General features: G+C 35.4%; 2 protein-coding genes across 3 annotated transcripts; both read right to left on the reverse strand.

Annotated features, from left to right (window-relative positions):
* Window positions 1–1,201: 1,201 nt before the first annotated feature.
* On the reverse strand, window positions 1,202–6,063 carry LOC115989590 (receptor-like protein EIX1). Of its 2 annotated transcripts, XM_031113347.1 has the most exons (3): window positions 5,890–6,063; window positions 2,213–4,957; window positions 1,202–1,610 (listed from the first exon to the last, which is right to left on the reverse strand). In XM_031113347.1, the coding sequence occupies exons 1-2, from the start codon at window positions 5,917–5,919 to the stop codon at window positions 2,216–2,218; spliced, it is 2,772 nt and encodes a 923-aa protein (XP_030969207.1). In that variant the 5' UTR covers window positions 5,920–6,063; the 3' UTR covers window positions 1,202–1,610; window positions 2,213–2,215. The 2 variants fall into 2 exon arrangements, with proteins under 2 accessions (XP_030969207.1, XP_030969206.1); XM_031113346.1 differs by lacking the exon at window positions 5,890–6,063 and having other exon boundaries at window positions 2,213–5,139.
* Window positions 6,064–8,428: 2,365 nt separating this feature from the next.
* Window positions 8,429–10,226, reverse strand: LOC115988756 (tyrosine decarboxylase 1-like). The gene has a single exon (XM_031112375.1). The coding sequence runs from the start codon at window positions 10,099–10,101 to the stop codon at window positions 8,581–8,583; it is 1,521 nt and encodes a 506-aa protein (XP_030968235.1). The 5' UTR covers window positions 10,102–10,226; the 3' UTR covers window positions 8,429–8,580.
* Between the last annotated feature and the right edge of the window lie 379 nt (window positions 10,227–10,605).

A 10,605-nucleotide genomic window follows, 5' to 3' on the forward strand; every position in this document is an offset into this window, starting at 1 on the left:
AGGGGGGCCATGGACCTCTAGCTTTTGAAATTTCCCATTAATTTCTTTTACATTTGGTAATAGATCTAAAAATTACATAAAAATGCATTCACTGCCCCCCTGAAAAAATTTCTTAGCTCTGCCATTAAGTCGACACACCATCCATTACCTATCCAAGAGCTCCCTGCAATCATACACAAATGTAGAAAGACCCATATAGCGGTCTTCCCTATTAGCAAGTAATTTTATTGCTTTAGCTGTATCTAATTCCAAAATTACGTTTCCGTAGCCCAAATTCCATACTATCACTGCACCTTTTGGCGGGTTGGTACCTTCCTAGGCACTAAGTCCCAGTGGTTCGGGGGTTCTTGGATTCATGCTGCCGGCTCAGTATATTAGTAAATAGTATTTTTAACCATCTCAAAAAAGAAAAAAAAAAAAAAAAAAAAACCCATAGTAAGTTTATTCCATGTTGTATAACCCAAAATTTCAGCTGCATTAATGGTTTGTGGTGTCTATATGCATCAAGAATCCTGTAATCCAATTCCCATTTTGATCCCGAACAACTCCCCCTGCCCCTGTTTGTCCTGGATTACCTTTCCCACTCCCATCTGTATTGAGTATCACAAAGTTTTCAGGAGGTGGAAGCCAAGCAACATAGATGCCACAAAGTCTTATAAGAAGAAAAATACATCGGCTTGATGGACAGTTTTATGAAAACAATCTAAGGGTGATGATTTCTTGCTAAATTTGTCTGATGGCATCTCAGACAAATTTGTTCTTGAACTCCTCTGTTTATAAATAAACTGCAAGTTGGTAAATGATCATTGAAGCTTTTCCAGATAAATTATTTTAAATTATTGGGAGTTGTAATTTTCCATAACCACGACCATCTAGTTGTTGATGTGTTTCTATGGGACAACTGATACAGGAACTTCCTCACTGATTTCACTGAGCATGTTCCATCTATCACCATCTATCCCAAAAAGTATGTATTTTTTTTTTTAATTTCCTCGTACATGTATGAATGTAGGTACTTAAACTAAAATTGTTGACTTTTTGTGCATACTCAATTATAAAAAAATTCATGTTCTATGAATGAGTAAAAGCATAATTAAACTAAAATTTAGTCTCTGATCGTTTTCGTCATCTACATGACTACTGTTTAACTGTTGCTTTTTACTAGTGTATCAATCTATTTACTAACTTACAAAATGTGTACATCGTCTGCCAAAACAGCAGAAAAACAAGAAAACAAATCCTCAAAACCATATAACAACATTACAATAGACCCTAGCAAGAGACGCCAATAAAACAGACATTCTATTCCCACTTGTAGGAACGAAACCAAACTGCCCAGGTACAACAATTTGTCAACAACTTGAGTTCATCTATCAAATGACCAAATGAGGCTGTTGGGAGACATCCTCATTGCATGGTTCAGATAAAGTGTGCATTACCACACTTAGAAATGCATTCATAGATATCAATTTCCTGAAAGAAAATTGTAGCTTCAATAACACCCAGGATGTAATTAAAAAACTCCATTTTCGACCATGAATCAATGGAATTCTCGAAGACTTGCTAACAATAAACCCTGCCCCCTGTGTCTCTAATAATGATTCCAAGCCCTGTACAGTAAGAGTCCGGAAGGAAATGAATAGATCAAATTAAGCTTTGTGGTTATTAAGAGTGTTGAAAATTGGTAATAATAACCAGCACAAGTTCATACTGGAACCAAAATTTGTGATGCATGCAACATAATTGAGTAATTACCTAAGTAAGACATTTAAGACGTAACACATCTTGAAAGAATACTATGGAGACTTCTCGAATTTGTAAACTAGAAAGTATATTTAACATGTTGTAAACTTGATGATTAAAAAAAAAATGTTGTAAGCTTGTAATTCATTGGGATCAGTCATGGTTGTGTAAAAGGATAGTTACATCACCGAAGGGAAGTAGAGGGTCTATGACATGTTTTTGTAAAGCATAGTTCACTGAGAATTTTGAATAAATGAAGAACAGAGACTCAGACATGTTCATAAATTTGGGAGTAATAATGATGATAATAATACTACTTTAGACTTTAATTATCAAGAAAAAAACAATAATGAAGGAAGAGAGAAAAAAAAAAAAAAAAAAAAAAAAAAAAAAAAAAAAAAAAGGAAAAAACTTAGAATGACATTGATGATAATGACAATGAGAATAAAAGTACGGAAACAATTATTACCAATTATGTTTGATGCTGCCTCCGTAATCTAGCCATATTCACTACTACGGTTGCATCCTGCTTATCTTTGACATAGTTCAAGAAATTGAAATGGGAGAATTGCCATGACCTGTTTAGTAGTAATGTGCCAAAAACTCCCAAAAAACCGATGACAAATCCAAGGGCCACACTAACATAAAATCCTGGGGTTATAAACCCATCTTCTGTCTCTTGAATGCCAGCATGGTCACCACCTCTATTCACAGCTGGATTTTGATTTGTTTCTCCTGGACATTTCTTTGGAAGTGGAAATCCACAAAGATTTGGGTTATCTTCATATGCAGTGGCATTAAAGGTATTGAGTTGAGGGCCTGTTGGAATTATGCCTGAAAGGTTATTGTTTGACAAGTCCAAGAAATTTAGAGAATTAATAAGAGCGATGCTTGAAGGAATTCCACCCGATAATTGATTCTCAGATAGATCCAAGACTTCTAATGACCGTAACGCACCAATCTCTGTAGTGATTCTTCTAGTTAAAAGGTTTCTTGAGAGATTCAAAGAAATCAATCCAACAAGTTCCATAATTTCCCTTGGAATTGGCCCAGTAATTTTATTACTAGAGAGATCTATGCTCTTTATTTGTCCAAGATTACTAGAGAGATCTCTTCCTTTCCACAACCAAAATGCAAGGTCATCACAGTGGAAAAAGTCCAGAGGACCTTTATAAAGATGACCAGTGGTTGAAATTGGACTAGTCAAAGCAGTAAGACTGTTGATGCATTTTGGTATACTTCCTGAGATATGGTTTAAAGCAAGGTCCAAAAGTTGAAGATGTTTCAAATGACATAGATGTGAAGGAAAGCTTCCAAAGAAGTGATTCGATCGAAGGAAAAGCACAACTAAATCAGGATGACTGCTCCCTAACCACATCGGTATTTGTCCCGACAATTTGTTATCTCGAAGATTAACAAATTTCAACTTTGTACAATTCTTCAATGAGGAAGGAAGTTCTCCAGTGAAACTATTGTTGCCTAAATCTAGTATTTCAATCCCAAGTAAGGAACCTATTGAGTTTGGGATTTTCCCATGAAAACGATTGTTTGCCACATTAAGAATTTTAAGTCCTTCAAAATGCATCCAGCAGTTAGGAAGCTCTCCCAATAATTGATTGTTGGAGAGGTCTAGAATGCTCAAATTCCTATTATTGGTTGTACATAAGAATAAGGCTGGCTCCGAAAACAAATTATTAGAAATATCCAAATGAGTAACTTTAAATAAAAATGATGGTATTTCACCTTCCAGTTTATTGGAACTCAAGTCTATTGTGGGGGGAGAGGAGAACTCCAATGACAAATTTGGTATGTGGCCACTGATTTGGTTGTGAGACATATTCATATAAACTAATCGAGGAGAGAAGATCCAATATGAATTAAAAAGGGAATCTGAAATTCCAGAATTAGAAATATCAAGCCAAATGCAATTTTTTTGAGTTTGAAGCCATTTTGGGAATTGAGGGCCTAGTTGGCAAGACCATAAAGCTATTTTTTCTAATTGGAAAGGTGGAACCCAATCAGAGCTGAAGTTGAAAACCAATGAGGTATTAGATAAGTCCAAATACTTCAATTTTGTAAGCTCTGAGAAGTGGGCTTCAGAAATAAAACCTTCAAATGAATTATGACCAAGATACAATCTCTCTAGCCTGGATTGTTTTCCCAAATTGTCAAGTATTGTCCCATTCAAATGATTGTGATGAAGCCCTAATTCTCTCAATGATGGAAATGTTGCGAGGTCAGGTAACGATCCCATGATTTGATTCCAATCTAAATTCAAAACCTCTATTGATTGGCTAGCACAACCAGTCAAGTTATGAAAAAATTCAAGAAGTTGTCCGTTAAGATTGTTCACTGGCAGAGACAATGTATTTAAATTACACAGACCACTAAAGGTTTTTGGTATCCCTCCTTCAAACTCATTATAATCAAGAAAGAGATGTGTCAAAGACTTCATTTTGCTAAAACCATCTGGAATTAAACCATGAAATTGATTAAATCGTAAATCAAGTTTAACAACACTAGTGTTGAAGTTGAACAACCACTGTAGTACAGAAGAAGAAGATGTGAGACTGTTATCAGAGAGATCGAGGGAATGAAGAGAAGTAGAAGAATTAACAAGCCAAACAGAGAAAATACTTGGAAGATTACATGATTCCAAGTGCAAGGATGTCAAGTAAGGTAGCTTATTCACTACTTGGAGCCAATTATTAACTTTGCTCAAGTTAACAGAACTCATGTCAAGGTATCTTAAAGAAGAAAGTTGAGGGAGCCACTCTAAGTTTTCAGGATTATTAAAATTATTCCAGCTAAGATCAAGATACTGCAGGCTCGAAAGGTTCCCAAGATGAAAAGGAATGTTTGTTCCGAAATTTGCAAATTTAAGGTCAAGGTGTATCAGGTTGGAGAGAGAACCAATGGAGTTTGGGATTTGGCTTTGATTAAAATCATTGTTTTGCACGTCCAAATGATTCAAATATTGTAAGTCAATCAAAAAAGGACTAAGTTTACCTCTCAAAGGTTCCAAGTTGGAGAAATTAAGATTGAGCATGATTATGTGGCCTGTTTGGTTGCTACAGCGGACCCCTCCCCATTTGCAACAATCTTTTGACCCTTCTTCAGCACTCCAAGAATAAAGATGACCATAGTCATCAATAAGGTCCTCCTTAATCTTAAGAAGTGCCTGTCTCTCCTGCTCTATGCAGCTGAGGGTTGGCTTCGTGCACAACAAAAAAAGAACAAAAGTGAGGAGAAATTGGAGGGAATTTCCACCCATGATTTGGAAGAACATAGAAGATCAGGAATATGATTAAGAAAAGAGCTTTGCAAAGTTACGAGTATGATTTCATTTGCCTAGAAAGCCTTAATTATTTATACATGCGTTAAGTAGAAACTATTAGCACTTAATAGTAAAAAGAAAAAAAAAAAAAAAGACAAAAAAGACAAAAGATTAGACACAATAGGTCGTTCGAGACAAAACTTAGGTTGGTTCGATATTGATTTCCACAATCAAACCTGGCCCTAAGTAGACGCAAAACAACAGTTGACGTGTTGCCTGGAGCAAAAAAAAGGCCCCAACATACGGTCAGTGTTTTACTTCTTCAAAAAGAGACCACCTGACCTTGTAAAAAATAAAACACTTTATTAATTTACATGGAGTGAGCGTTTGTAAAGCCAATTTTTTTACTATATATGAGTTCATTCCATTTTTTTGGTACACCATTTCAACTACTTTTTTTTTCTTTATATACGGTATTTCTAGCAATTTTTTTTTTTTTTTTTAAAGTTTCAGCTACATAAACTATTTCAAATAAACACGTAATAATTTTATATTTTATAATTTTCTACCCTTAAACAAATTTTTTGACCACCCTCAATTTTTTTTTATACCCAATAAAACTAAACTTTGGTTCATAACTTGGTTCACTTAACAATTATCATGGTCTTTCGAGAAAAAAAAAACCCAAAAATATTTATAATAATACCAAGCCCAATAAAAATCTCAAGAGCAGTCCTCACTCACTACTCAGACAGATTTTTAAATTAATAACAATAAAAATAATTTTAATTTCTATAAACTAAATACCCAATCAAATTTTAAACAAAAAAAAATTGAAAAAATTGCTATCCTAAAAGGTATATAAGAACCTCAGCAGTCAGGACCCTGTCCCAGAGCATATCGGCGAGATTGCCTTGGCCCAGAACAGCCGCCGCTAATTTGGTAACCCAGCCTTCATCGCCTCGCCTGGCCAGTGGCCTCAAACACAAGCCCTCAACGTATCTCAGTTCTCTCTTTTTTCTCGATATCCTTTCCGCTCTCTCTCTCTCTCTCTCTCTCTCTCTCTCTCTCTCTCTCTCTCTCTCTATGGAATTGAAAAATCTGATTCACCATCTGATGTTCTGAACTAAATGCTGAATAGCACAACAGTAACTAATATTGAATAGCTTTGTCTTTATTGGTTTGTCCTTATGTCCTTTTAAGCTCCAAAATGTGCATTAGGAAATGCTAAAGGTAAGTATTGTAAATTTTTTTATAAGGTAAGTATTGCAAATTTTTTTATAATACTGTTACCATACAATTCTAAACTACAGTGTAATTCTAAAGATAGAATTGCACTGTAGCAGTATTGTAAAAATAATAATAATATTTTAAGTTGCTTTTCCCCCTAAATTTCTCTCTTCTCCTTCATTATTTTTGTTCTCTTCTCTCTCTTCCTTCTCTCTTTCTCATCTGCTCTCTCCTCTCTTCAGACCCAAACATCATCCTCCTCCCAACATCAACATCACACATCATAGTGGAGGAAACGTTGATCTAGCGGCGACAGTGGCGACGGTGTCTGGGTTTTGATCAGGGTTGATATGGTTTTTTTTTTTTCCCTGTTGTGATCGGGGTTGATCGGTGGTGTCTAGGTTTTTGTTTCGGTGGGATTTTGGTGGTTGATCTGGGTTGATCAACGATGGAGGAAACATTGATCTAGCAGCGGCGGTGTCTGGGTTTTGATCGGGGTTGGTTTGGTTTTTTTTTTTTTTTTTTTTTTTTTTTTCCCTGTTGTGATCGGGGTTGATCGAATGTCTGGTTTTTGTTCCGGTGGGATTTTGGTGGTTGATCTGGGTTGATCAACGATGGAGGAAACATTGATCTAGCGGCGGCGGTGTCTGGGTTTTGATCAGGGTTGATTGGGTTTTTTTTTTTTTTCCCCTGTTGTGATTGGGGTTGATCGGCGGTGTCTGGGTTCATGAGTTCCTCTGCGTTCATCAATGGCTGCGGGCCTGCTGAAATAGGTTTGTGTTTTCTAATTATGTAATGTGTATGATGAAAGGCTGAAGCATTTTGGTGGTGGTGGTGGTGTGGTGATTGATGATGGTGGAGCCGTTGGAATCATGCCAAGTCTGAAAAAAGTGACGGTTGGAAATGAATAATAAAGAAAGATTAAAAAATAATATGTTAATAAAAATAGAGTTTTGGGATGTGAGAGGTATTGTAAAATGGTATGGTATAATGATAAAGTGACTTTTTGAAATGGTAAAATAAAGTAGAATTAGAATTTTCCAATGCTAATGCTCTTAATCTCTTATATTTCTTTAACTTCACCCAGACACTGTCCTCAGACTAGTCTGACCTGTGACTTTTAGACTCAGGCTCTTATCTTTTGTCTTTTGTGTAACTATGTAAGTGTATGTATGTTTTTTTTTTTTTTTTTTTTTGTGGGGGGGAGGGGGGGGGGGTTGGGGGAACTAGAGTAGTGGGCGTCAGAAGTAAGTGCAAAAGACATTATAAAAAAAAAAAAAAAAAAAAAAAACCTATGTTTTGCAACTATTTCAAAATATGAAAATTCATATGAAGAAGTTGTAAAACTTTATTTATTTGTATTTTTTTTTCATTATTTTTGTCAATATATGCAATTTTATTTTTATTAAATTGTGTAATTTATGTTTTTTAAAACCCACTTTGAAAAAAATTCTAGAGCCGCCACTAATATGGCATCAAATTGCCACATCTTATGCACTCTAATTTAAGTGGCGCACAATTACAAAAATGCTAATCACAAACCCAAGAGATGCATATGAATAAATAATTATTTTGTATTGTAATATAATATATAATTTTTTCTCAAAAATTTGTTGAAGATAAATTATTCTCCTTAAAAATTAAGCAGTTTTTATTCATTCTAATTTGGTCCAATTAGGTCTGCTTCAGTTCAATTTGATCCACTCAATAAATTTCAATCCCCTTTGGTCCATATTAGACTAATTAGACCTTAAATTGATTCTTTTTGTAGATTACTTTTTTAAGTTTAGCTCAAGAATTCATTTTTTTTTCTTAATTTTTGGATTGAAAAGTATAAAATATAAGCTCTGAAGATGCAATAAAAATGATAAATATTGCATTATAGACCGACAATTTGGTCCACTCGGTCAGTGTTTTTTTTCTGAATTTTTTTTTTTTATCATTATTATTATTATTTTGGGTGGAAAGAGAGAAGGAGACAGACAAGTCTTTTACTTCTTCTTTTATTATTGTTATTATTCTTTTGGGTGGAAAGAGAGAAGGAGACAGACAAACAGACCTATAGACATCGAGAAATCGTCTTTGCCAAAGCTTTTCATTCTATCTAGGCCAGTTATAAATAAAATTTTCATCAAACGACAGCCACATAATAACGAATTATTTTTGTCAATAAAAAGATATATTGTAGAATAAAATTAAAAGCATCTTACATATATAGAAGATAAGCTAGGGACTGTGCCTGGCATCAAATTGCCACCTCATGCACGCTTATTTTACTTTTATTGGCAACTAAAAGCAAACTCAGTGTGACTAGTGTCAATACCTTTACACTAGTTTTTGCTGAGTAAAGCATCTGCATGCTCTTGAATAACCTTCCAAGCCCTAATCACATGTCTTTCCTCCGTCAGAGTTGCACCTATAGCACACCGTATTATGTATGCTCCATCAACCACAGTGGAAGACATGTACACATTCCCTGACTCATTGATCGACTCTAGCAGCTTCTTGTTTAGCTCATTTACAGGTTCCACATGATTAGCCGCACTGATATTATTTGGCCATGCCAAGACCCTAAAGCAAACCAAAGCAAAGTTTCTAGTGGCCATAACTTCAAACCTATTATCGTTTCTTACAAGTTCTTCAAAAAGCTTTGCCATTTTGACATGGCTTCTCAGGAAGTTTCTGAGGTTAGCCACGCCATAGCTTCTTAGCACAAGCCAAAGTTTCATGGCTCGGAATCTTCGGCTCAAGGTTATTTGCCAGTCTTTGTAGTCCACCACTAGTTTTGAATCTGTGGCCTTGTTTCTCAAAAACTCTGGATTAGTTGAGAGAGATTTTATCAAGGCACTTGGATCCTTCACCCAAAGGCAGCAACAATCTAGAGTTGTAAGGAACCATTTATGTGCATTCAAAGTAAACGAGTTTGCACCCTCAATCCCATCAATGAAATGACGAAACTCTGGGCAAATGCAAGCACTTCCAGCATATGCAGCATCAACATGAACCCATATGTTAAAATCTTTTGCTACTTCACACAATGGTCCTATTGGATCAATAGCATTTGTTGAGGTTGTCCCAACTGTGGCACATAGAAATAATGGGACTAGCCCAGCTTCAACATCTGCATGAACTGCATCTCTTAGAGAGTTTGGGCATAACCCAAATGAATTTGACTTCGTAGTTTTGATGGCTCGAAAGTTCTTTGTGTGGATTCCAGCAATTTGAGCTGCCTTTTGCAGTGCACTATGTGTTTGGTCAGACCCATAGACCACCAACTTTTCCAACTTCTCACTCCCACATTGGTTCAGCATCTGATCCCTCGCTGCAGCTAGAGTACACAAAATGGCCTCACAAGTAGTCCCTTGCAATACACCTCCACCATTGCCTTTGAAAAGGAAAGACTTTGGTAGCATAAGCATTTCTCCAAGCCAATCCATGACAATACATTCTAGCTCAGTTGCAGCTGGTGATGACATCCAATTGAATCCGACTACATTAAAGCCGGTGCTTAGAATTTCACCAAGAAAACCTGCAGTGCTACCACTTGAAGGGAAGTAGGCAAAGTAATTAGGACTCTGCCAATGTGTGATCCCAGGTATAATATATTTTTGCACATCTTGGAGGATGGTTTCAATTGATTCAGGATAATAAGGGGCAGATTCTGGCAAGAGTTTTTTAAGGTAACCTGGCTCAACTTGGCTTAGGACTTTGTAACTCTCTATATTTTGGTAATAATCAGCAATGAAGTCTATCAACATGTGGCCTTGCCTCCTGAATTCCTCTGGGTCTAGAGGGTTAACCATCATGTGAGAATCATTTTCAAGTTCATGATCGAGCTTGAGGCTGCCCATATTGATTGTTTTGAGTAGGTTTTTTGCCAAACTAAAAGTTGTTCTATGAAAAATAAAGGAGAAAAATCTATGCAGAATCTAAGTTTGCGCTGGTTGAGTGAGATATAATCAATGGCAAGAAGGGCTTATAAAGAAAAGAGAAAAGCAATTAATTTATTTGAAAAAAAAGAAATGCTGAAGTTGCTATCATACATATTTATTGGAACCTAACTAACAACATACATACACTTGAGAACTCAGCTCCGTAATTAAATTTTTTATTGCTTTCATTATTAGTCGTTACAAAAGTATTTGTATTGTTAGCAGGGCTGACCTTAAACATTTTGGGATCTTAGGCGAGAATTAAAATAAGACATTTTTTATATTTTTGTATTAATTAAATTAATATTTATTCAATATTTTTATATTATAATATATTTCATTTAAAATATATTTTTCTTGCCTTTCGAGATACAAATTGATTAATTAAATTTTTGTATTCAAGTTTTTCTAACATCTCATTTT

This window comes from Quercus lobata, chromosome 5 (assembly GCF_001633185.2).
Source record: "Quercus lobata isolate SW786 chromosome 5, ValleyOak3.0 Primary Assembly, whole genome shotgun sequence".
Lineage (NCBI taxonomy): Eukaryota > Viridiplantae > Streptophyta > Magnoliopsida > Fagales > Fagaceae > Quercus > Quercus lobata.

Excerpts from the sequence above, each read along its gene's own strand:
- LOC115989590 (XM_031113346.1), bottom strand. The coding sequence starts at position 5,032 with ATGTTCTTCCAAATCATGGGTGGAAATTCCCTCCAATTTCTCCTCACT.
- LOC115988756 (XM_031112375.1), bottom strand. The coding sequence starts at position 10,101 with ATGGGCAGCCTCAAGCTCGATCATGAACTTGAAAATGATTCTCACATG.